This window comes from Gopherus evgoodei, chromosome 3 (genome assembly GCF_007399415.2).
Source record: "Gopherus evgoodei ecotype Sinaloan lineage chromosome 3, rGopEvg1_v1.p, whole genome shotgun sequence".
NCBI lineage: Eukaryota > Metazoa > Chordata > Testudines > Testudinidae > Gopherus > Gopherus evgoodei.
The window spans coordinates 156,442,495-156,468,657 of NC_044324.1; the positions used below are offsets into that span (position 1 = coordinate 156,442,495).

The window sequence follows — 26,163 nt, forward strand, 5'->3', positions numbered from 1 at the left end:
GGTTTCCTGGCTTGTCAGTTAGCTGGCTACTTTCCCTACACTTTACTGAGAGCAAAGCAAACTATTTATTTATTTGTAATTCCCACCTCTGTTACCGTTCTCTGTTTCTCCACTGGGATGTAGTTCAGCTATTTAATTCAATGAGTCCCTAGCTCCCACATGCTCGCTCTCCTGCTTAATTATTACATATCCCCGTGTTTCTTTTGAGGACTGCTCTTCTGTTCTCAGTCAGGGAAGGGCAGCAGTTTGACAGGGAGATTTACTGGTAAGTAGGAAAGCTTAATATTTTTGCTCCAGTGGAGACCGATAATATGCCCGTAGTCTACAATTTTCCTCGCTACACTTTACACACGAGCTGTAAGCGCTGGGTTTCTCGTGTTGTTTGTAAGTGGAAGTGAAAAGCTCAGGGTCTTAAACTGATGGGAGCAATGGAGGCTTTTCCCTGGGCTGGGGGGGGTGGGGGGGGAGGAGGAAGAAGCGTGCTTGAGAGAGCACCCAACCCTTTTGGCGAGGTGTCGTCAGCGCTGTTACGGGCAGGGCCAGGGCGGTGACACTTCCCAGATGTTATACCACGCTCATCCCTCTAAGAAGCCGGAAAAGCTTCAATAGCAGTAGAGCCGCCGGCGCGCGGGCACCTCCGCCTCAGTCCTGCGGGCAGCAGCCACTCCCCGGTGCGTTGCTGGGAGCCCGGTAATATCCCCTCGCTCGGGGCTCCGTGGCCCTGGCTGAGGAGAGCCACTGAGCCTGGGGGGAGCGGGGGAGTCTTGTCCCGGGTCTTGTACCCCAGGGAAAAGCGGGAGGCTCCCTCAGCTCCGCCCGGGCGCGAGGCGCCGCCTGTCCCGACTCCGGGCTGCTGCCTTCTCGGCCCGGGCGGGGCTTCACGCGCACGGAGCTCCGGCCCGCACGGCGACACGGATGTGCCCGCCCCTCCCCGGGCGAGGAAAGGGCGGAGGGAGACGGTCACCGCGGTGGGGCCCAGGCGGCTGCCGCTCAGCCTCTAGCTCCACGATCTGGGGCAGAGGAGGGGGCGGAGCGGAGTCAGTTAGCCAATGAGCTGGACGGACGGAAAGGTGGGGCGGGGCGATCGCGATCGCCGCCCAATGGGGAACGGGGAGGGGTCGCGTGCAGTGCTGGGAGAGTCGCAGGCAGCCGGAGGCAGGAGTCCGGGCTCGGGCAGTGAGCTGGGTAGAGCCAAGCGCCACCGCCGCACTCACTCCGCCAGGACCCGCCGCAGCCTCCCAGCGCGCCCCCGCACGGAGCTGAGCGAGGAGCCGGTGGGGCAAGGGGAGCTGCGGAGCCCGCAGGGGGCAGGCGAGGGACCGACGGACGGACGCAGCCTCCCGGAGGGGCGCGGGCGGAGCCGCTGCCGCCGCTCCTTGGAGCAGAAGTTTGGCTGGCGCCGCAGAGAGAAAACTTTTCTCTGGGAGGCGGGGGCGGCAGACAGGAGCCGACGCTGGGCTGGTTCGGGCCGGACTTTGGGATCCGTGACCTAACGCGGGGGCTTCTGTGCGGCTCCCCCGGGCCGGCCCGGGCGGCGGCGGCCGGGATGTACCTGGCAGCGGTCTTGGCGGGGAGGAGGCGCCCGGGCGGCAGCGGCTGGCACCTGGGGGCGGGCTGGCTGCTCCTAGTGCTGCTGGGCGAGTCCGGGACCCGGGCGCTCGTCTGCCTCCCCTGCGACGAGTCCAAGTGCGAGGAGCCCAAGAGCTGCCCCGGCAGCATCGTGCTGGGCATCTGTGGCTGCTGTTTCATGTGTGCCCGGCAGCGCAACGAGAGCTGCGGGGGCGTATACGGGCTGCACGGAGCCTGCGACCGCGGGCTGCGCTGTGTCATCCGCCCCCCGCTCAACGGGGACTCCATCACCGAGTACGAAGTGGGCGTCTGCGAAGGTAACAGCAGCGCGGCCCCTTCCCTGCTCCTGTCAGGGCTGCCCCCGCCCTGCCCGGTGCCTCCCCGCTTCCCTCTTCGCGAAGTTTTAAGCTCCTTTGCTTGGAGCGCGAGGGTCGCTGCGGCCCCCTCTCGTTTGTCAGCTAAAGGGCTGGGCAAAGGGGTCCCGTCGCCTTGTGACTGGATTGTTTCCCCCCAACCCGTCCAGTGCAGAGTCTGTGTGAACTGCGGGGGGTTTAAATGTGAATTGTTACTATTCAAAACATGTCTTATCTGCGAGGTGTCGGGGCGGGCGGGAGGACGACGGGCATGTGAGGCTGGCTGGTGGGACCTTGTTCTTGATGGAGTTTGTCTGGGTTTTTCTGCCCATCTTCCCTTCCCCCTCCCAATTAAATCTCCGTGCAGTTGGAAAGGGAGCAACACATGATTATTTCCCAACCCGTCCACTGATCCTGGGCAGATGTTCTCTTTTGTATTTATTTGCAGCTCTGGGGAGTTGTTACGCTTATTCCCTCTCCCGCGTTTGTCTACAAATCGATTGCGATTGTTTAAATTTGAATGAAGATTTCACTAGTTGTTTTGGTGGGGCACCAGGATTGAGCTATTCCCTCCTGGCAGCGTTTGGTATCGGGTATAGCCTAAGCTTTCTCTTTCTGTTACCTTGTTGCTTTCTTCGACATTAGTAGTGGTTCTGTTCCTGCCGGCCATGCCGTTTCTTACGTGAGACTGTCTGCTTCTCGCAACCGGGAGAGGAAAATTAGACCAGTAGTAATCGTGGTGTGGTAGCAACTAACTTTTTTGCCTTCACGCTGACTTTCGGACAGGATTTAACTGAATGGTGCTGCTGCTGAGAAAAACCCATGTTTTGAAACGTTGATTTAAGTTTTGGTAGTTTGAAGTAGTTTGTTGTAAATTCCCAAACTGGTGCAACCTCGAATCCCTTTTCATTCGTAGATCGTGTTAACTAGTATCAGTTCGGCCAACTACTTATGTCCCTGCCAAATTTCTTGATAAGATTTAAAGCGCTTGAAACAACAGCCTGGCAATCTGCCCTCATGCAATAAACAGAGATCAATAATACACGTGATGCTTATTCCGGATTCCTTCTGTGGAAGGAAATACAGAGACTGATCGTCTGTGGCAAACTTCTCCTTCCTGTTCCTGTCACTTAACACCTTCCCCCTCCACCGCCGCCGTGATGAAATGCGTCTTTTTCCTACAAGGGAAAAATCCGTGCGGCAGCAGCAGCTCTTCTCCAACGCGCCAATCTCACTTTGCCTGCTTCAGATGTGGCGAAGATGACTAGATATAGGAAATCCAGGGATATTTTCCCCTGTAGCTTACTTGCTTACCTTTACTTGGCAGGAAGGAGTCCTGGAGTCTGTCATTTGTCAGGTTGCTGAGGAAAGGAAACTTTAAAATGTAAGAAAGTAAAATACATCGTGATGTTAAGAGATTAGAAATAGTTCAATGTGGAAAATGCCTAATTTTATTTGGTGGGTTCTTTAAAGACAGGCCGGACAATTCTGGAAAGTAAAAGGAGAGGGTGTTCTTGGCTTTTAGGGCTAGAGGGCAGTAAAGAGTTCGGAAATATCTTTTAAGGAGAAGGCACTCATCCAAAAACTGTTTGAAAACAACATAACAAAACCATTAAAATAAAACTGCCATCCTGACAAAACTGACAGCCTTCTAAATATGTTCTTTGCTGGTAAACGTATCATTTTAGTATCCAATACTAGTTTATAACTGATATATTATCCACAAGTTAATAAACCACAACATAAAAATATGAGCGAAGTTGGTGTGTCCTGTACATATACTGTTTGTTTCTGTATAACATTCTTCCCTCAAGATTCATTCAGTGGGTTCCGTGGGCATAGCTGAAGTGAAGAGAGCAGAATTGGGTTGAGTATTTTAATGAATTAATAAATAGTTCTGAACTAATTTTTCAAGAGGCTTGCTTGATTCATTCTGTGTTGCATTGGTCTTTCTTTCCCACATACATAGAAACAAATTGATTTAAAACAAATATACATATACAGAATATTATAAGTATATAGAAAGTTATCATAATTAAAATATCTTTCAGTTGTTTGGATAATGGTTCCTCTTCTTGCATGTTCCAAGTATAAGCATAGCTCAATCAGAAGAGTGGAATAATGAAAGCCTACAGTAATTTAAATGTCTTGACAAGCCAGCTCCCTTGGTGTATCACAATGTGGACTTCTTTGGCAGTTTACGAACATTTCATTCTTTTTGAAGTGATGCAATATGAACTTTGCATGATTTCAACTAGTAATGTCCCATATACTCTTAAAAATGGTATGAAGCATCCGTTGGCAAGATTATATTTCAATCAGTGCTCTGTGACTGGAAACTAGTTCCAGTTGTTCCTGTAGCAATCATCAAGGAGATAATTTAGGAACTATTATTCTCAAATGAAAGAAGCAACTGCTTAAACTTACCAAATCTAGAAGATTTTACTAGGATAAATGTTGCTTTATGTAAAGTTCTGTCTGTAATTGCATTGTCTTAAGCTACGAAACTGTTCGGTATGTAACTGGCCTAGTTTTTTTGTTTGGGGTGGAAGAAATTTTAATGTTTTATCTCTAAACCAATAAAAGGACTTATTTTGAACTAATCAGACAGGTTAGATATATAACTTCCAGGTAGAAGTATGACAGGGTAGGTTGTCTACCTTACTGCTAGCTTTTAATACTATAAGTAGTCTCTTCTTCACAGGCTAAGGGGATAAATTATTACTATATGTCATGTCTATTGCAGTGCATGCAGTTCTTCTGTAACAGATATGCTTCAATAAAAGTGAAATTGACTAGTTAAGGAAACAATGTATATAACTACAATGTATGTGAATAGAAACTGATATCTTTTACTTATTTTTTGTCTCTCTCTTCCTTTCATTGCAATCTTTACACTGAAATGACCCCTACTGGTTACAACTATAAGTGTAGAAATTTTTTGTTTTTGTGGTTTCATAAATGGCTTAGCTGAGACAAAGCTGACATAGACCCTTTCTGACATAGAAAAACTTATTCATGTTTTCAGGATCCTACAGTTGTCTTCAGAGACTGATGTTATTTGTACCTGCTGCAGTTACAGCTACTTCAGTTGATGTTATTTTCTCAAAAAAAAAAAAGCAAAATCAATGTGATCTGCACTTTTGGTGGAACAAAGTAGTTTTGTGGTGTCTCTTCCAATGGAGGAATTTATGTTCAGAACTTGCCTCTAATCCTGAAGTATGCTGCTACCAGTAACATTGGTACTTTAGGAAATGGATTCTTCTGTATGAATTTGTGCTGAACCAATACATCAGCATGGTGTGAAAATAACCTGTGCTATCTCAAGGTACCAGTTTTTTGCTGATTTTAATTAAAAAAAAAACAAAAATGGTTTGTAGTCTTCACACTTTTTAGGTTGAGGTTAATGCATGTTAGCTAATGCTATTTTTTCCTAATGAAAGCAAAACCTAGGGGAGAAAATTAGAATTCTGTATTTATTTCAGAAAAGGAGGGGGTATCTAAATTTAATCTTTGGACAATAATGTCTTATGGAGAGCAATTCCTTGCAGCCTCTGTAATGATAACATGAGCCTGTTTATGGCCTTTTTAGCACATAAACAAGGGATTTGTATATCGGTGTGTAGTTTTCTTATGTATTAAGATATCAACACATTAATATTTTAAAATACTGAGAAATTACTGTTTCTTGAGAGGTTAATTGGACCCAATTCAAATATGAATTTGATCAATCACTATAGACTCTGCATAAGAAAAAAGGATCACCAGTGAAAAATCTTATTGTAACTCTTCCTTTTGATGTCTTAAGATTAACCTGATAGCTTTGTGAGAACAATGATTGGAAACACTTTGTAATATGTAAAGGAATGAGCAATTGTCTATTTTGATTAAACTACTTATGTATAGCAAATGAGTTTCTAATGTAATTGCATTAATTATGTTTTCCATTTAGCGCATTTACTTTGGGGAAACAAACTGTGATTTTTGTTTAGTATTAGAAATCTGTGTAGATTGTTTGTTTGTTTGTTTGAAAGTGATCTTAGGAAATTTTAGTCAACTCAAACTCAGGTGTTCTGCTCAGATTATTATACTGTGCTCATCACTGTATTATCTGAATGCCTTCCATTAAATGATGTGATTAGCATCTGTCTCATGTTGTTCATGCTTCTCCCCAGTGGTAGAAGTGTGTACAGTGGGGTATCCGTTTTGGTGGGTTTTTTTACATTAATACATGCATAACACGTGTATGAGAAAGCCAGGTCAAAGAGCGAGTCTAGTGCCAGCTTCCCCAAGCATATGTTTAAGCACTTAATTATCAGGTAGTTTGCTCTCTAGAGATGAACACCTGAAACTCCCACTGACTTAACTGGAAGTTGTGTGTAGCCTAGACCTCTAAATGTAAGGGTCCTCCTTCATTTAGCTGCCTAAATGTAAAACTAGGTGCCCAGATTTAAAACACTTGAGCTTTAAAATGTAGCCTTTGTTTTCTGACTTCAGAATTGTAAAGCATTTTTTTTTTAATTTGAAGAACTTGAAAATGTTTGACATAATTTTTTCTCCATTCACCTCCTAATGGAGGTATATGAACACCACAAAAACTTAGTAGTGGCTGGTGGGTAAGAGTTTGGGGTGTGGTGTGTGTGGGATTTTAAGTGTGGTTGATTCCTACTATTCCAAGCGAGATCACATGGGAAGCTTGAACTGTTGCCATTACTGAACTTATTAGTGGGTGTATGTATTCTGACTCCCTATGGCTGTCAGCCCCTCTCCTTGCATAAGGACTACATTCACTGGCTGGATATTTGGCTAGACTTATCAAGTTGTTTTGTTAACCAGAGGTGTTTAGAGTCCTCCATTCTGTTTAGGGACAGCTCTATGGCAGGAGTCTCTTGCTGTGAATGGAGTTTGGAGTTAGGGATGAGGGAGCTGGACTACTTTCATTACTCCTGCTTATCAGTGATCAGGGCCTCTCTCCTCTCCTCCCCTCCCCACACTTTTTACCTTTGGCTTGTAGACACTTTTTTTCTTACAGACTTAGAATCTTTTAAACTTTATCTTAACTCCAATTGTTCTCCTTCTGAGAGAGAGGTTTTGATCACTTTGCAGAAGTGTCTTAAAATAAATGGATGGAAATTTACATGGCAGCAGCATACTAAATAAGTACCATATATACTCGTTCATAAGCAGAAATTTTTTAGTAATAAAAGGGAAGCATCAGAGAAGGGGGTTGGCTTATGAATGGGTATAGAGGGGAGGAGAGGTGGGACACAGCTCTTCCCTCCCCACCCCCCAACAGTGGGGGCAAGGAGAGGTAACACAGTCAGCAGAGCCAGAAGGGAAGAGGTAGGGCCAGAGTCTCTCCTCTTCTGGCTACGCTGCTCTCCCTCCAGCTCCAGGGCTGGCAGGCTGTGGCCGCACTGCCTGGCCTGCTGGAGCAGCTCTGGCCAGGCCAGAAACATCCTCCTCTGGCTTGGCCCAACTAAGGTTGGAAGGGATGGGATGGGGAGAGTGTGAGGGTCCTGAGCTAGGGGTGGGGAGGGGTTACAGGGGAGGGGTCATGTGGGGAGGTCCCAGGTTAGTGGTGGGGTCATGTGGGGGGTGGTCATAGAAGTTGCTGCCCTGACCTCCAGCTTCTCTCCCCCGCAACATTTCCAGTTGCTGTTCCGGCCCATCAGGGTAAGCTGCTGGTGGGCCAGGACATTTTTGTTTACTTAGATTTACCTCCATGCCTGCAGACCCTCAAGGTAAACAAACTCTCTCCACCCGCCAGCGGCTTATCCTGATGGGCTGGGAGCCAAAGTTTGCCAACCCCTGAATTATAGGGTTGGCTTATGGAATGGGTCATAAAAATTTGCCATTTTTACTTATCCATCTTTGGGGGGTCAGCTTATGATCGAGTATATACGATAATTTATCTGCAGATTTGCAATATCTTTCAGGTTTGTTTTCAGTGATGATAGTATTAACTTGTTGCTGATGTGGACTTGAGACAACCAAGTTATTTGTTATAACTTATAAGTGAAGTTTTATCGTATATTCTAATCCTTCGTAAGAATATGCCCAAGCATACCTTGCCTTTTGGTAGCCAGGATAGTTTTGCTTAGATAAAGGTACTGGAGCAGAAATGACAAATGGAGAATACTTCACCTTACCAATTTTGTGTACATTAATTTGTATTAATTATCTTTGAATCACATATGCTGAATGCTTCAGCCTGATACGTTGTTCATTTTAACCTACCAAAAGCTTTCTCTGCACTCAGCTCTCTAGCTTCTTTACTATCTGTAGCTTGTTTCAAACTTGTCTTGTAAGAAACTAGCTACATGAAGTAGTGGTCTGTTGGGGTTAGGAGATAAATCTTCACCTAGGCAGCTGTGTAATACATGTATAGATACAACATGTTAGTATTTACATTAGGTTATATTGGTTTTTTCTTTTGAGGAAGACTTTGTACAAATCTGGTACATGCTTCATCATGGGGGGTGGTGTCTTGTGCCTCCTACAGAATTTAATTACGTCTATCTAGAGGCTAAGAATTACTGCCTAGTCTTCAGTCATGTTTGTCAGTTTGGCTCTTGGGGGGGAAACTGTAACTTGACTGAGCAGTAGGAAACCTATGATCTTTCTATAAAAGTTTCATATGAAGAAATATTGAAACTACTTAGTTTAGAAGAAGACATGACAGAAATGTATCCAACTTCTGGTGTAGCAGAGGATAAATAAATGCCCTTGATTTACCTTTCTCAAAATACAAGAAGGATTGTACAATACAAGTATACAGTAGCAAAATTGAGATACAGCAAATCTAAAATTGATAAAGGAAATTAAATTGTGTAGATTGCTGCCACAAAGTCTAAGTGATTATGATTTTGCTAAACTGAAACAGAGTTTGTGTCCATTTTCTCATCTGAAATAAAGGCAGTGTTGCTTCTGGGGACAGCTTTTACAGGTTTTCTTCAGCATTATTAGTCTTACAATTTTTAAGGTTGAGGGAATTTTATCTAAATAGCTATAAAATGTGCATCTCTTAAAGCTTTAAAGATTCCATTACTAAGCATATCGTGTAAGTCCTGCTTGTAGGAAGAAGGGTCAGTGGAATCTTCACAAATGTAAAACTTGTTTCTATAACTTCTAGTTGGTTTCTCTTGAGGAGAGAGCTATTTTACAGTAAATGTGAATATCACTGTTTTTCCTCCCTGTTTAATCCTTGCTTGTGTCATTGCTGTATCTTCTGGTGTCTATTTGGGCCAAGTGCCGTATAGTTTTCTGGTAAAATAGTTACAAAAGCTTCTCAGTTATTTAGAAGCCAAAGTCTCACTTTCAAATATAACTTGCCTCTGAAATTCTCTTGGGAAACGGCTATTGAAAATTTAATTCTTGATCTTATGGTGTTAAGTAGCTGAGTTCAGGGCATACTCAAAAATGTGCACCAGATTTTTTTTTAAATTTATTTATTTATTTTTTAAAGAATTCAGATGTGGTGACAAACTACTGGTGTGGCAGAACCCTCACAGTTCTTTCATGTTGTCATGAACATGTTTTTGTTTTTGTTTTGTGTTTGTGTGTTGAACCAGTCTAGAAATTACCACAAATGCATACTTTTTCCACTCCTCCCAAATTAAAGAAAGCTGAGTGGGAGAGGCAGGCCATCTAACTCATGCTCTGTGCAGTGATACTATTTTTTTTAACAGTACTCTACCCATCTGTAGGAATTAGGATTTCAGTACTCTCTTTTGGAGGTAAGTCCCTCTAATTGCTCATATGTCAGGAAACTTTTTTTTGCTGATATTTAGCCAAAACTTTCATGCTAAATCTTCTTACTCCTGCCTCATCTATCTAAAATTCTCCATTAGTAAGAATCTGTGCAAATAACTCCAGACTAAGCAAATAGCCAGAATTGTTTAGTTATCTCTGTATTTCTCCATACTCAGTAACATTTGTTCTTTAAATCCTCTTCAGCTTGTCCAATGTGATTGCATTGGTAATTTCTTGGTGTGTGGCACTTAGCTTCTGTAGCTGCAATAACATTTAACTTGCGTGGCGCCATATGAAATTGATATATCTAGCTCATTACTGTAGTCCAAAGACCTCTTAACTAGTTGTACAGCATTATTAATTTTAACTTTAGGTTGGGTATTCCATTCTTACCTCCCACCAGCACCACCTTTTTCACTTTTTGTTTTTTAGGTTCTTAACTAAAATTTGGACTGAAGGTTTTCGTTCTTGTTCTCTACCTGAAGCTAAAGAACTTAAGTATGAACAAAATCAGTTAAAACACTTCATTGGTTGACTTTTTAAAGTTTTTGTACTTTGAATATTTTCAAACTATTCTCTTTACACAGGGTCAAACAGGACATTGAGTAGTGGTATTTTTCCCCAGTTCTGCCCCTTGAGGTGCCATGAAACACTACTCACACTAGCTTGTGAAAATTGTGTGACTAGCCCTCTTCTTTCTTGGGTATGTTGATCAGCTATGAAATAACTAATTTCAACGGTTAATGCTAGTCTATTCTACAAAGCACCGTAGTGGAGATGCAGTTTACACTGGTAAAAGGAATTATTTTGCCAGTGTAGTTAACCCATCTCCCCGAATTACATAAGCTATACCAGCAGAAGCAATCTTTTGGTCATATAAGCTGTCTGTGCACACTTTCACTTCTAATTGACACTATGCCAAGGAGGTAATGTATAGTATAAACCTGGCTTCAAGGCTTATATTGGTATAGGTCACTGTGCGGGCACTCTTATTCCAGAATAAGCCCTTAAATAGTACTAGGTTTTGAGGTTTTTCACCCACTGAGATGAATAAGACAACTTTACATCTCCGTCAGAGATATTGTTTCATGTAGACATCACTGGCTAAAAATTTAAACTTGGGATTAGCCTACACCTAAAATGTAGGTCAACTGTGTTATATTGCTCTGGTGTGGAAAAATTCACAACCTCTAAGAGATGCAGTTAAGCCAACCTAAGCCGCAGTGTAGGCAGCACTAGGTCGATAGAAGAATTCTATCGGCCCAGCTATCGCCTTTCAGAGAGATGGATTTACTACATCAGCAGCAGAACTCCTTCTGTCACTGTAGTTAAGGTGTGTGCTGCTTTAGTGTTTCTAATGCAGACATACGCCATAGTTCACAAATCTGAATGTTGTTCATGGCTATAGGGGCTAGAGTTTTAAGCTTTACTTAAAAGAGAAAAAGAGGGGAGGAGGAGGGAGAAGCACAAAGCAGCTTTCAGGAAGAGTTCTGGCTTATCAAGCCTCTGAGATTCCCCTAAAACTTGACCCCCTCCTTCTGAAACGTTAAGCTTGGGATGTGACACGCTCATATACAGAGATAGTGGCTCTTCTTTCTACTTATACATTCCACAGTGTGTGCATCTAACTTGATGGATAAAATTAAGTTGGGCAGGCCTTTCTGCTAGATCACTCATCCCTAGAACAAGTGAAATATCCCTGACTTTGCCCACCCTATCAAATTAGCAGAAAAGCTCATAAACCTGCTATTTCTCATTGATACCTTCTGAAGGAATTTGACAGACTATGTTCATAAAGTGGGGTCATCCAGGCATAGGTTTATTAACCACACTGGATAATGTGAAATGTTCTCTATTCTATTGAGAAAGATAGAAGTCAGCAAAGTAGACATCCGCCTTCCTGTTAGTCTGGGGTTGGGTTGGCACAAACAAACCTTCTCTGACTTAATTTGACCTCTTGGCCTACAGTCTGCACACTACTTAGTGAATTTGTCTAGAATGTGTTTTGTGTGGATTGTCTAAGATGTATTTTGTGGTTTTTTTTATTTTAACTTTTAATTTTTAACTTCCCTTCTGAAGGCATACTTTCTTTTACTCTTAAACTCCAAAGGTGATATAAATAACAAAGTCCTATAGCTGGTATCCTTTGTGAATGAGCACAGAAGGGAAGGCATTACATACTTGCACAGTATGACAGACTCATATCTTCTACAAGCAATGATAGTTCATTAGCTTGTTTTACCTGCACGTTGCTCTGCATAATGAATGGTCTTCAAGACAAGTTCCCAAAGGGCATTAAGTGGGTAGTAGTAGGAGGTTTCAATGGAAAAAGTACTTTTTTTTTTTTTTTTTTTAAGTGAGAGTTTGCCCCAGGCAGTGAAGAAGCCATGTACAGTAAAACCTCAGAATTATAAACACTTCTGGAATGGAGGTTGTTTGTAATGGAAATGTTTATAATTCTGAGCAAAACATTATGGTTGTTCTTTCAAAAGTTTACAGCGGAACATTGACTTACTACAGCTTTGATACTTTACTATGCAGAAGAAAATTGCTGCTTTCCTTTAGTAGTTTGTTTAATACAGTACTGTACTACTTCCTTTTTATTTTCCTCTACTGCTGCCTAATTGTGTACTTCTGGTTCCAAATGAGGTTTGTGGTTGACTGTCAGTTCATAGCTCTGGTGTTTGTAACTTTGAGGTTCTACTGTAGATGACTTCATTCACAGAAGAATACTTACACTTTTCACAAGGAGGAACTGTTGTATGACCCTTCTGAAAGGTTTGGGCCCAAAGAGACTTTCAGTATAGGGCATGCCCCTACCTTGCCATGCAAACCTATAGTTTCTGTAAAAAAAACAAACACAAAAACCTGTTACCCATTGCAGACTAAATCCCCCTCCTATTCTTTGAGGACTTCATTTGAGTATTTCAACATACTCACTATCGCTCTCATTGAACAACTTGATAGTACTTAGTCGATTTGCAACAATAATTCAGGATGAAAATTGCCTGAAGATCCAGAATGTGAACTTCATTAACAGTATTGAATATTTTGTTTTCTCGAGCAGTAAATCTGTGGTGCTGTGACCTTCTCTTGTTGCTATTCTTAGGCAAAATACTAGACAGCAACATTTTTGGTGACAAAACTGACAGGAAGCATGTAGGAGACTGCTAAAGTAGATCAACTTTCATTTCATTGCAAACTTAATATGCTTTAGGTTTTTGAATGTGGGTGTCTTTGTGCTTGAGTGTCATGTGTAATGTACTGTTGAGAAAATAGACTAGTTGGATTTTCAGAAAAGTTAACAGAGGCATTTGTTTGGTTAGACTTGTTAACTTCTAAGATAACTAGAATGTTCTGAATCCAAATATGGTTGTTACCAAGGTGTGTGTGTGTGTAAAGGCTATATTTATTTGCAAGTGTGAGGGTCTAAACTTGAAAATTCAATTTGGTAACCACGATTTTTGAATTCAGCAGATTCAGGGTGGATTTGATTTAAATCAAATTGATTTAAGCCATAATTTAAATCATTAGTCAAGAAGACTTGATTTAATCATGGATTTCTATGTAACAGTGCATTCTTGTTGGTTGTTATAGCCTTAATACATATTCTTCACAACTCAGAGATAGATGAAACACATACTGGGTCTCTTTTACAGCCTGCTGCCGTTATAGGTTTTCCCTTCTAGTGAGAGAATGGTATGGTAGATCTCAAATAAATGAAAACTATGCTCAAAAAGACCTCAAGACTTCTGGAATATGCTGCTCAAATAGTTTCACTTTTGTTTCTGCTGCCTGTGCCTCCCTTCTCACATTTATCTCCAGATATCATCTCCTTGTCCAGATCTATTCCGCTCCCCACAATCTTCTATTCCTTGAACTTTTTGAAACTTTGAACTTTTAGAGAGAGGTAAGGGATTGACTCTGTACGCAAATTAGCAGAGGGACAATAAGGTTGAGGTCTGTCATTTCTCACTTCTGTATATTTATTTAAAAAGATTTGTTGCTGTTAACAACTGTTATCTCTGGAGACATAAATCCACAATTTGAGAACTGCAAAACTAAGCATTCCTGGTGGTATCTTCTAGTCTGAGCACTGAGTCCCATTGGGTAGATAGAAAGATTAACCTAAATCTATACAGAAGCCCCTGGAGCCCCATAAAATTGGGTCCCTAATCCATGAATTATTGGAACTCATTTACAAAACTTTTCTTAAACATTACATGGATATATTGTCTCATACTATAGAATTAGAATTTATAATCCCTGTTCCATTATGAGGTATTTTTGAATTGTAATGTGTCTTAATTAAAACTGCCTTTAGGTAGGTTTTGTCCTCAAAAAGCATTTTATCAAAAAATCTGACTTTGATTTTTATCCAACCTGAGCAGATTCAAATTAGGTTTAGAAAAAGTTACCAACCTGTAACAAAAAAAATTCCTCTAGACCTCTTAGAGGATTGATTTCTGAGATTTCTTTCTAATTTGTAAGTGGATTTAGAGTTTGAGCCTGGCTTGGAAAACTGCTGGAACGGCTCCACTCTCTCTTACAATTTCATCTCCCCCACACATCAATTTTCCTGGAGTTGGAATAAGCAAGAAAAATTATTAGTACAGTTGAAATTCCACTCGATGTGCATTCCATGCTCCCCTCTAGTATAAGTGCAGGGTCTCATTTGCATAATGGAACGCTGGAGAAGGTTCTCTTATTTGGACTGTCCAATGAGTGACTGGTGTAATGCACTGCTGCCAACCCCACATATTCAAAAATAAAATTGGTTTAAATCAGGAGCTGTAAACAAAACAAATAATTTTGGTCTCTTAATCTGACTGGCTTTTGAGCTTTCAGGGGTCACATTTCCAAGCTTTTCTCTGAAACCATGAGGATTAGAGACTTTATTTAAAAAAATAAGCAAGTAGAGATTATTACACAAAGCCACAACTCCTGGAGTCATTAAGAAATAACAAAAATATGAAGGCCCCCTCCCCAGTAAAATCATGAGTTGCAATATATAAGGGCTAATAGGCCTGGCTTTGCATAGATCTATCAGATGCTTGAGGACAGTACTAGTGTTTACTTCTGTGGGGAGTCGAGCTTGAGCAGAAGGGTTTAAGGCAGCACTCTTAGGAGAGGAAGCCATGGCTCCTTGATCCTGCTGGACATGCTCCAGCTGCAGTATAAAAGGGAGCAGCCTACTTCAGTCTGGGTTGACTGCCAAGGAGGAAGGACGTACCTCGCTGGCTCCATCTGAGCAGGGCCGGCTCTAGGCACCAGCTCTCCAAGCATATGCTTGGGGCAGCACCTTCTAAGGGGTGTCACTCCATTTCCCCCCCTTTTTTTATTTTTAATTTTTTTGCTTGGGGTTTCATTGCCGGGAGCAAGCCCTGGTGCAGCCACTCGCCCGAGCCAGGATCCGCGCCCACTGCCCAGCCCGGTGGCACCCTGCACAGCCCACTCGGAAACGCGGCGCCGCTGGGAGTGGCAACGGCCGCAGGACCCCTCCTCCCTCCGTCCCCGGCTTCTCACACATTCCGGGAGCCCCTTTCACTGCCGCCACAGCCCTGGCTTGGCTCCCTCTCAGTCCCCGGCTCCTCACACAGCCAGGCCCGGGCTGCGGCGGCAGTGAGAGGGGCTCCCAGAGTGTGTGAGGAGCTGGAGGGAGAGAGAGGGAGACGGGGTCCCCTGGAGCCAAGCCCGGGCTGCGGCAGTGGCGAGAAGGGCTCCCAGAGTCAGGGCTGCCCAGGCGGGGGGGCGGGCAGTGAGGCAATTTTCCCCAGGCTCCGGGCCCCACAGAGTATGTCAGAGGCTCCCCCTGCCTCCGTCTTCCCCCATCCCCAGGTGTCTCAGCTGGTAAGGGGACGGGGCTGTGGGCTGCAGCTGAGTGGCGGGAACTTAGGCCCCACTGGAGACACCAGCGCTACAGCGGCATGTCGAGGAGGGTGGGTAAGCGGCATGATAAGGAGCTGGGCCAGAGCCGGGCACCCCCCTCACCCCATTCCCCCCACAGCCCTGACCCCAGCTCAGAGCCCAGTCCCTCTGAGCCGGGCACCCTCCACAGCCCTGACGCCCAGCCCCTCTGAGCCGGACAACCCCCGACCCCATCTCCTCACAGTCCTGAGCCCAGCCCCTGTGAGCCGGGCACCCCCCAACCCAGAGCCCAGCTCCCCACCCAGTCCTGGGTAACAGCAGTACCGCCCCCAGGCAGTGACAGCCCATTGGCACCAACCATCACCATCACCTAGTAACAATCCATTATGGAACTGCAAATGTATACATACCAGTAAAGCATTTAATGTTTTTAAATAATGTATTTGGTGTATTTTCAGATCATTACAAATTAATTTTTGAATGTATTTCACTAGTTATTTTTTACACTTCCAAATACATATTACTATAGTATAGTATTGCAACTTTTTTTTTATGGAAGGGGCCCCCGAAATTGCTTTGCCCCAAGCCCCCTGCATCCTCTGGGTGGCCCTGCCCAGCGTGTGTGAGGAGCTGGGGAGAGAGGGAAACGGGGTCCCCTGGAGCCGAGCCCTGGCTGTGATGACGGTGAGAGGAGCTCCTGTAGTGTGTGAGGAGGTGAGCAGCCGGCTGGGCTCATCGGTTCTGAGCAGGCAGCCCCGCAGCCGGAGATCCTAATCTTCCCTCCCACTGGGGGTGGGCCAGAGCACCATGAGGCTGAAGAGCAGCAGGTCCTCAGCCACCAGCATGTCAGGGGCGAGGGTGGTGAGCACGAACTGGTCCACCTCGGTCACTAGCAGCGCCGCGAAGCCCAGAGAGGGGGCCATGTTCTTTGCGCCGCCCCGCAGCCGCGCCGCCACCTGGAAGTACTCCCACTCCACGCCGCTCAGCAGTTCCACTCGCATGGGGACAGAGTCGCAGCTGGGCCAAGGCTCGGCTGCGGTATGCTGGTAGCAGATCCCACGTTTGGGGGGGAGCCCAGTGCTGGGGCAGCAGGGGGTGTGAGTGGGGGGGCAATAGTGGGCAAGAGGGGGAGCTCTTATCTGGGGGTGGGGGGCAGCCAAAAATTTTTTTGCTTGAGGCAGCAAAAAACCTAGAGCCGACCCTGCATCTGAGGAGCAGCTAGGATCCTGGACCACTGGAGCAGGAGAATGCCGGGGCCTAGGCAAGTGTCCAGTACCTGCAGAACCCCCAGGGAGATTGCAGTTGCCACCTGAGGAGCCCAGAGACTTCGAAGACACCCCAACTTCAACTGCAGGAGTTACGGTAGGAAGTAGCCCAGGGAGGGACTAGCCAGTATCCCTGCAGCAGTTGGCGTGTTGTGGGCAGATTCCCTGCTGACTTGAAGGCGAAGCCATTTGCCACTACCAGGGCCCTGGGCTGGGACCTAGTGGAGCAGGGAGGGCCTGGGTCCCCCTATCCCAGCTGCCCACTTTTGAGGGGTGGCCCACGAAAGACTCTCCTGTTGACTCTGGCTATCGGGCTGTGCTTCTCTGCAGCCGAGGAAAGTCCTATTGACTCTGGCCATTAGACTGAACTTCCCTGCAGACAAGGGGAGTCCTGTTGATGCCAGTCATTGGGCCACATAGCCCTGAGGCTGAGGGCAGCCGTATTGACTTAACCGCAGGGCTACCATGCCCGTTCCACACCCCCAGGGTGATGAGTGTACTTTCCCAGTGACAAGACCCAGCAGAAAGAAGGTCTGTCAGGCACAGTCTGACATATTTGTGAGGTAGGGGCTTCCAACAGTGAGTCCTTAGTCATAGGTGGGTAGTTGTACATAGTATGATTGTGATTTAACCTCATCCCTGGCCCCTGTTGAGAGTGACTGCAGGTGTCCCAGAGGGGGTAGTGCAAGCCGACAGGGCCTGGAAGCAGGCCATGCTAGAATAGGATGCATGAGTAAGCTCTTCTGGGCTGTCATAAGACATTCCTAGACTGCTGCTCTTTAAGTGAATGAAAAGGAAAGAATGAGGCTATATTTACACAGCATTTTGGAGACTGGGAGTGAGCCTCCCTACTCAGATCAACAGACTCAACAGACTTCAGAGCCTGAGCTCCAACCAAGTTGCAACTTTGAAGTGCTGTTTACACTGCTCTTTTTGCCAAAGTCTGCTCACCCAGTGTGTGAGGCTTGCTTCCATGGTCTCCAAAATTCTGTGTAGACATACCCCAAGTGGAATCTGGTGCTCTTTTATAGGTGTGAAGAGGTGGGACCTAGGTAATAATTCTAGGGGGGAGAGTCTGTCTTTGAGTAAGAGAACTCTGCTAAACAATCTGTTCCACCTTGTGTTTAGCTGTGACACTACCACTTAATTTCCCAGGTGTGAAGAGCTCTGTGTAAGCTTGGATATTTCACCAGGAGAAGTTGGTCCAATAAAAAATATTACCTCACCCACCTTGCTTCTCTAATATCTTGGGACCCACACAACTACAATAATGCTGCAAGCAACAAATTGTAGTAATCTTTCATGAGGCCTCTGCAGTGCAGTGTTACTGGCCCTTACTTGACTCGGCCCCTGGTAGCACGTGCCATGTGCACCACAGCTGAGGCAACTACTGCTTTAGTGCTTTAGTTCAGGTCTGTTGGCCCTAATACTTGGTGGGTTTCAATGCAGTTCTTCAGCTCATCAGATGCCATTCTCCTTTCAGGAGTCCCGATACCCTGCCTTTTGATCCACTTCTTTAAAGTGCTACAGAATCTTCTGCTTTTGGTAACCCATCACTTTCCTGAGCAGAAGGAAGAGCCTCAGCAAATACACCAACATACACTCTACTTATCAGTCACTGTTTAGCCAATTCATCACACTGTCAAAAAGAAAAATCTACCAGGCATTGAGTGCTGCTTGAATGAAATCTATTATATTGAAACATTTGTCCTAAACTGTTTGTGCTGGTATTGGAGCTCCCTGCTCTACAGTGGCTCACGGGCTCTTTCTCTTTGGAAAAGACAACTCATTCAATTCCTCCCTTTGTCGCAACTTATTTCAAATGAGGAGGATCCACTGGCTTTAACTAAAATTTGTGCTCATCTAGGTAGTCAGTCTTTACCTGACCACTGGTACAATTCTTCAGATGTTTTGGTTCTTTCTGTGTGATTTTTCTGCCTTACTGCATAACAAACACTTCGGTTACATGTACATATATCAGTGTGTATTTTTAGAAATTAATACTGTTTTAATACTGCTTTGCAATAACAGACAAAACTTAGCCAAAATTGAAAAATAATCTTGGATATTTTACTGTCGGACAGATATTAGTGATAAAAACCCAGCCAGGGTAAGAGTTCCGTTTGTCCTGTTCAGATATCAGTTTCTCTTGCACTTTTAAAATTGTCATTATTGACAACTCCGTGCACGTTATTTGGTCTTGTTAAGACCAAATATATTTCCTGAATTAATATTAGGTTTGCTGAAGTGCATCTTTCACATTTCCATCTGATTCTGAAAATACTGTCTTTTCTTTTTTGCTTTTTGTGTAGGTGTCTTTTGGGTGGATTCCAGAATTCAGGACAAGTGTTTAAAGGCTAAATATTTTAAATTTATACAGTTGCTCATTCCCTGGGATGGGTCTTACCTGAAAAGAGTTTTAATCACCTAAAATTGGGTACTGGAATAGAGTACTGAGAGGGATGATCAAGGTAGATGAAGATATGGATAATGTTGAGAGAATACAATGACATGAATTAGGAGTACTTTTTCAATGTGCATGTGTTGGACTAATTTAAAGGCTGTTTGCATCTTTTTCCTCACATTCCTAATCCATTCTCTTCTCCTCTCTTCTTCTAAAGGGGTGTGTGTGCGTGTGTGCGTGTCTTTTACACACACAAAAAGAGTGTACCTGGTAGAGATGGGTGGGAAAACAGTGGAGGAGGAGTTGTTGCTGCTGCTGCTGCTGTTGTTTTTTTTGTTCTGTGACTCACTTTCAAAGTGTCCAAAAAATTTCTTGGACTCTAATAAAATAGATCTCTTGACATTTTTGTGACACCCACCTCTTCCCCCAAACAGCCAATAATCCAAACAACTCTAAGAGGAAAAAATGACTCTCTAGCCTGGTGGTTAGTGCACTAACTGGAAATGTGGGAGGCCAAGATTCAAGGCTCTGCTCCAAATAAGGCAGAATGGGGACTTGAATCTGGGGTTCAACATACCAGGTGAGTGCCTCAACCACTTCATTCTTGGCTATTCTAAGGTGGATGGATCTCTCTGGTTTTGGCCAGAAATTTCATCTTGGATCTGGGAAACAATACCTGACTGACATTTTTTTGGTCAAAACCAGATACTTTCTGCAGGAAAGCTTCAACAAGTCAACATTTTTCAACAAACACTTGATTGAAAAATTGATGACTGGCTTTAGTCTCTGGTTCATGACTTCAGTGGAGGTATGCTACTGGGGGACTACATCCAGTGTAGAGGCACAAACTTTCTTCATGAATAGCCCTACATATCTAACAAATACTTTGCCTCAGTCTTTAATGAGGAGCTTAAGGATAATGGTAGGATGACAAATGGGAATGAGGATATGGAAGTAGATATTACCACATCTGAGGTAGAAGCCAGACTCAGAGAGTTTAATGGGACTGAATCGGAGGGTTGATTGCCATATTTGGTGTAGGGAAGGAATTTTCCTCCAGGGCAAATTGGCAGAGGCCGTGGGGGGTTTTCACCTTCCTCTACAGTGTGGGGTATGGGTCACTTGCTGGAGGATTCTCTGCACTTTGAAGTCTTTAAATCACAAGTTGAGGACTTCAGTAGCTCAGACATAGGTTAGGGGGTTTGATACAGGAGTGGGTGGGTGAGATTCTCTGGCCTGCGTTGTGCAGGAGGTCAGACTAGACTATCATAATGGTCCCTTCTGACCTTAAAGTCTATGATTTTGTGACATCTCTATATTTGATGCTGGTCCTGCATCTACTTAAAAAGTGAGTAGTAAATTCTGCACCTCTCCCCATTGGACTTTCCTTTCCAGGGTGTTCTCCTCCTTTACAGCCAGATATCACAGGGCTGTCTACAGTAGCTGTTCCTTCAACCCACTTACTTTTAGAACTTCTGCAGGATCCCTTCTATCAGTCCCAAGTGTTTTCAGTGATTCATAGGCTATTCCAGTGCACAGCTATATTTTTTCCATTCATGTGCAGTAACATTTTTTGTTAGGGCTGCACTTTGCAAGTTTAGGAATATTTAATGACCAGTCTCAAACTTAGTTTTGATTTGACAGTTATGAGCCTTCAAAAATCTGCTTCCTATGGAACAGGACAAGGTTCCTCAGTGAAGGCTATTTTTATGCAACTTTCTTATTCCATCCCTCAGCTCTTTCAGCTGTGAAACTGAGGGGTCATATGAGAAAATAAGTCACAAGACTTCATTTAAAAAAAACCCATTTTTTTCATGTTTAAATCACAGAACCACTCTCTTTCAACTCCCTGTACGCTGCTTCTCTTCTCTTGCTCTCCCCCAGAAATCCACCTTCAATCACCTAAAATTCAACTTGAAGGCGACCATTTCAGAAGTACAACTTCAGCTACAGTGTTTGCTCACATTTTAACAGTATACTAGAAACTCTTGTACATCTTCTATCTAAAGATAAAGTGTATTAAGGAGGGTGCAAGATGGATCTTTCAACCTTGATATTTATTTGTAGTGGACCCTCCCCTGTTTTCCCCCCCCACACACACACTTTTTTTTTCTTTTGTTAGCTTGATAGAATTTGAGTGGGGGAAAATGCAATGCAGGGTATGTATTGGTAGTTTAAGTTCACAAGGATGTTGTCCCAGAAGGAAAGAGACTGGGGTGTAAAAAGAGATTCAGTGCGAGGAAGGAGTGACTGAAATAGCATGCAGGTTAAAAAAGGAAAACCAAAGTACAGAAAAAAAGATTTGGTGATAGGAGGATGGGAATGGAGGGGCAGGAAGGATAGTATCAGTGTAAAGTAAAGGTTTCCTTTAATCTTAGTGCACCAACTTGTGTTAAGTATTTTCATACTGTATAATATTTCACTGTTCTTTCAGCAGCAGTAATATGTTCTTCCGTCACATAGTTACTTTCTCATCACTTGTACATTACATGCATGTGTGCCTTTTAAAAACAAAGATGGAGCTTCTGGTTAGCTGCTAACAAACAAGCATACTTGTTGTTATCTCTAGAAACAAGTGTATCTAACTTTTATATTTCAATTTCCTATACTATAATTAGAACAAATGCTACAGTGATGTTCAGTAAAGTATTTCATTAAGTGTTTTTATATTGTGAAGAAGTCAGGAAAGAGACATTTCACCATCATATAAATCTTTCCTGAGGCTGTACTTCTAGGAGCTAGTGTTAATCTCCACATGGAACTGTTCTGGAATAGATGTTCTGCTTTAAATTCACACACTACTTCAATCCAAAGTGTCTTTCAGGTCTAGATAAACCCTGAGAATGAAGTACCAATTTTCAGAAAATCATCAATGATGTATCAAGTGTTAGGTACTTGGTCTGAGTGGTTCTTCTGAGGACGGTCCTCTTAATTCAAGCATTTTTTGGAAATAAACTGAAGGAATAGCTCAGTGGGTTTATATATAGTACTGGTGAATGGCTGAACACTGCCTACTTTCCAGGACCAGCAGTAGTGTGAAAATAACTTCTTTGTGGAGATGGTCGTACCTGCCCACGTTTGGTGGTGGTTATGTAGTTGCCACTCGGTAACCCAATATGCAGTATTCCACACTTTCTCTCCTTAAACTATGGGAGATATGTTTCAGGCTAATGTGGCTTCTCAGTGCCTGCAGCCTGATATTTAAATGGCTTGTTGACTGTATTGAGACCAGCCTCTATGCTTGAGATCCTCTTAATTAGGACCCAAGATACGCTTTGGCCTCAGCACTGCATTCTCACAGGCTAAAGACCATGGTCTTCTTGACCCCATACTATGACTGAATCATTCATCCAGCATCATTTCATAAAGCTTCAATAGTCCAGCCCCACTACAAGAGGTGCCAGCTGTCTCCTTTCTTACTCCCCATTCCAGAATATTTTGAGGGCCTTAAGATGGCATTGCTGTCACTTTTTCCAAGCACTGGACGAGTGTGGAGATGTCTGCATTGATAAGCTTAAACACCTCACTTGTTCAGATTCTAATAGCACTTTGATCTCTGTTCTGAGTTGAGGGTCTAGCACAGAGGTAGGCAACCTATAGCACACATGCCGAAGGTGGCACTCAAGCTGATTTTCAGTGGTACTCACACTGCCTGGGTTCTGGCCACCAGTCCAGGGGGCTCTGCATTAATTTAATTTTAAATGAAGCCTCTTAAACATTTTAAAAACCTTATTTACTTTACATCAACAATAGTTTAGTTATAATCGATTTTATAGAAAGAGACCTTCTAAAAACGTTCAAATGTATTACTGGCACACACAACTTTAAATTACGGTGAATAAATGAAGACTCGGCACACCACTTCTGAAAGGTTGCTGACCCCTGGTTTAGCACCATCAATGGTGCTAGCCACTCTGCTGCATGACTCTTCTGCTACCTGATTCTGCACTGTAACTGTCTTTCAGGTCCCACTCCACAGCCACCCTGGAGTGCCTTCAGTTTCTTTGGAGAAGAGCTTGCAGCATCCTCGGAATAGCCTTTGGGGTATTGCACTCCTTTCCTGACTAGGTATCCTTCTGAAGTCTGGAGCCATGCCGTAGCTCACTCCAGCTGCTTGTGACTCTATATACAGAGTTCCATGACACTTTTGGAAGCCACAAGATCATCTCTAACACAGAGCACTGAGCCAGGCACTATGTCCTTTCTTGGCAGTGATCCCTTATCTAGCACTGACACACCACTGGAATCCTAGGGGAAAATCAAACCTCCCATTGGAGGGTAGTGGCTTTCCTAGTGACAAGGCGCTGCAGAATATTTTGACCACTACCCACCCTCTGGAATTCACTTCCTCTGAGTTGAAGGAGATGACTCTCTTCTATCAGTGTTCTACAGTCTCCCTTACAACATCAAGGGATGCAGTTTCATTGGCATCTTCTAAACCTTCTGCTGGCAAACATCCTCAGCAGCACAAGAAGTAGGATACCTCAGAGTATCTGAGTTCAAGCAGCAATTTTGAGTGTACAGTTGAGAGCCATATACCAATTTGCACCATATCTCCAGTCATCCTGTCTTCATTCCCTCCTTTCTGACCCACTCTCTCCTCCTATAGAACATACAGATGCATGTTTACTTCTGATTTCTGGACATCATCTGCAATGGACACGAATCCGCCCAATTCTGCATCAGTCTACATGGCCATCTCCTTTCTACAGCCTTTTCTGTTTGTTCTAGCTCAGGCTGGAACCTTTCCTGGATTGCAGTAGGATGGCTTGGACTCTGAGGACTCTCTTCATGACCTACAGGCCTCTCTAGTGAGATGGGTCCTTTTTTAAAAAAACAAACAAAAAAAAACCACAAACACATCTGTTTGTGTTTGTTTTTTTAAAAAGGACCCATCACACTAGAGAGGCCTGTAGGTCATGAAGAGAGTCCTCAGAGTCCAAGCCATCCTACTGCAATCCAGGAAAGGTTCCAGCCTGAGCTAGAATAAACAGAAAAGGTCGTAGTTCACTATCTGAATCACTAGTAAAGGACTAACTCCAATATTAGGCTGGGATCACTGCAGTCCTGGAGTACCATCTGCACCTTAACTTTTGGGGTTTAGGTATGTCTTCCTTAAAAGTCTATCTTTTAAGAACAAATCTAATGAGCTGCTATTCTTACGAGTATGCCTTCTTACCCTATAGTCACCAGGTTCCTCAACAACATGGTAAATGTCTTCCCCTTCCTCCAGCCCCACTATAATTTAAGCTAAATCTTGTCCTAACAAAGCTAATAAACCCTCCTTATGAGCCATCTAATTTAAGCCTTTCTAGAGCATTTGTTGATCAAAACAGACTTCCTCAAAGTGATTACCTCTACTGAAAGGGCAAATGAGTTTAATACGTTGATGACCATGCCACCTTTTGTACTGTGGTCTACAAAGAGTGACCAGTGATGTCTCATCCCAACTTCATGCCTAAAGTGGCCTCGGCTTTTCACCTGTCCAGTGCATTTCCCTCTGTTCTTCCTGAGACCTTTCACATTCTGGGGAAACATGTCTCCATACTGTAGATGTGAAAAGAGTACTCCATTCATATCTGGAAAAGGCCAAGCCCTTTAGAATTTAAAGCAGGCAGTTTGGTAATATGTTTCCACAGGTATCTGTCTCTATGATACAGACACTTTTTCTTACCGGATACGATGTTACATCTTCGCTAGGAAACCGGTACCTCCTGGTTTAAATAGCCACAGCAACACCATCAGTGGTATACATTAGACTTGTTCCTCTGGTGGAGATATGTGAAGAAGTAATCTAGAATTCAGTGCACACTTTCATCAGACACTACTCTTTGACTTTTTTATCATGCTCTAACATCCAGTTAGTCCAGAAGTATCTCTTGACCAAGAGTTACTGGTGAGTAATCTCTTCAAGGGACTAACGTGTTTTATTCTCCATGATGTTTGAAACTCCCTTGCACTTTCTTGTCCTGCCGCTTAGTCTCATTATGGTTTTTAAAGCAACTACAGTTTGCTGTAATCTTTAAAACTTGTCTTCAACTTTATAGGAAACTGCTTTGCAGCACCAGTGCAAAGGATGTTAATGTATTTTGTTTTGCTCTTTAGGTGAATTGGTAAAATAAAGTTTTCATGAATCCTTTCTTCAGGTCATTAGTAGGATCTGATTGTTAATGACTTCAGACTTTCATAGCAACAGGGGATTTGCCAGGTGGATCAAACACTGTCCCCTCTAGTCCAGTGTCCTACATGTGGCAATGACTAATGTGATTTTATTTTTTATTTTGTTAAGTCTCCCACTCCCTGTGCAACAATTGTGCATAGTGCACTAAGCCTGTTGTGTAGTTCTCTTGTAGGGGGCTTCTGGAACATTTGTGCTTTTATGGTACGTGTTGATCATTATAAAAAGAATGAGTACTTGTGGCACCTTAGGGACTAACAAATTTGAGCATAAGCTTTTGTGGGCTAAAACCCACTTCGTCGGATGCACGAAAGCTTATGCTCAAATTTGTTAGTCTCTAAGGTGCCATAAGTACTCCTTGTTCTTTTTGTTGATACAGACTAACATGGCTTCCACTCTGAAACCTGTTGATCATTATAATAATCAGGAAAGACATGTAATTATCCCTAGCCACATATTTAGTTAATAATGATATCTTACACCGCAGCCATGTGAAATTCAATAACTGTGGATGGAACTTAATCTTGTTTCAAAAGTACAGTCTTATCACTAAAAGAGAAGCTCCTTTAGTAGTTGGCAGCGAAGAGCCTGTGAGACAGTTGTGCAGTTTTTCCTAGTACACCTCTGCCCCGCTGTAAAGCAGTTGTAGAGAGCCAAAAATCCCTACTGCATTATAGCTGAAGCCCCGTTATATCAGGGTAGGAGTGGCAGGGCTCCGGCGGTGATTTAAAGAGCTCTGGTCTCCAGCTGCTGTGGGGAGCCCCATGCTGT

General features: G+C 43.7%; 1 protein-coding gene across 1 annotated transcript in view; it reads left to right on the plus strand.

Moving 5' to 3' along the window:
* The first annotated feature begins 1,146 nt into the window (after positions 1-1,146).
* The window catches only part of CRIM1 (cysteine rich transmembrane BMP regulator 1), a 314,546-nt gene continuing 289,529 nt past the window's right edge, over positions 1,147-26,163 (plus strand). Inside the window, exon 1 of the mRNA XM_030557098.1 lies at positions 1,147-1,886. Coding sequence (XP_030412958.1) covers positions 1,547-1,886 — 340 coding nt within the window. The 5' untranslated portion in view covers positions 1,147-1,546. The remainder of the gene's footprint in view (positions 1,887-26,163) is intronic.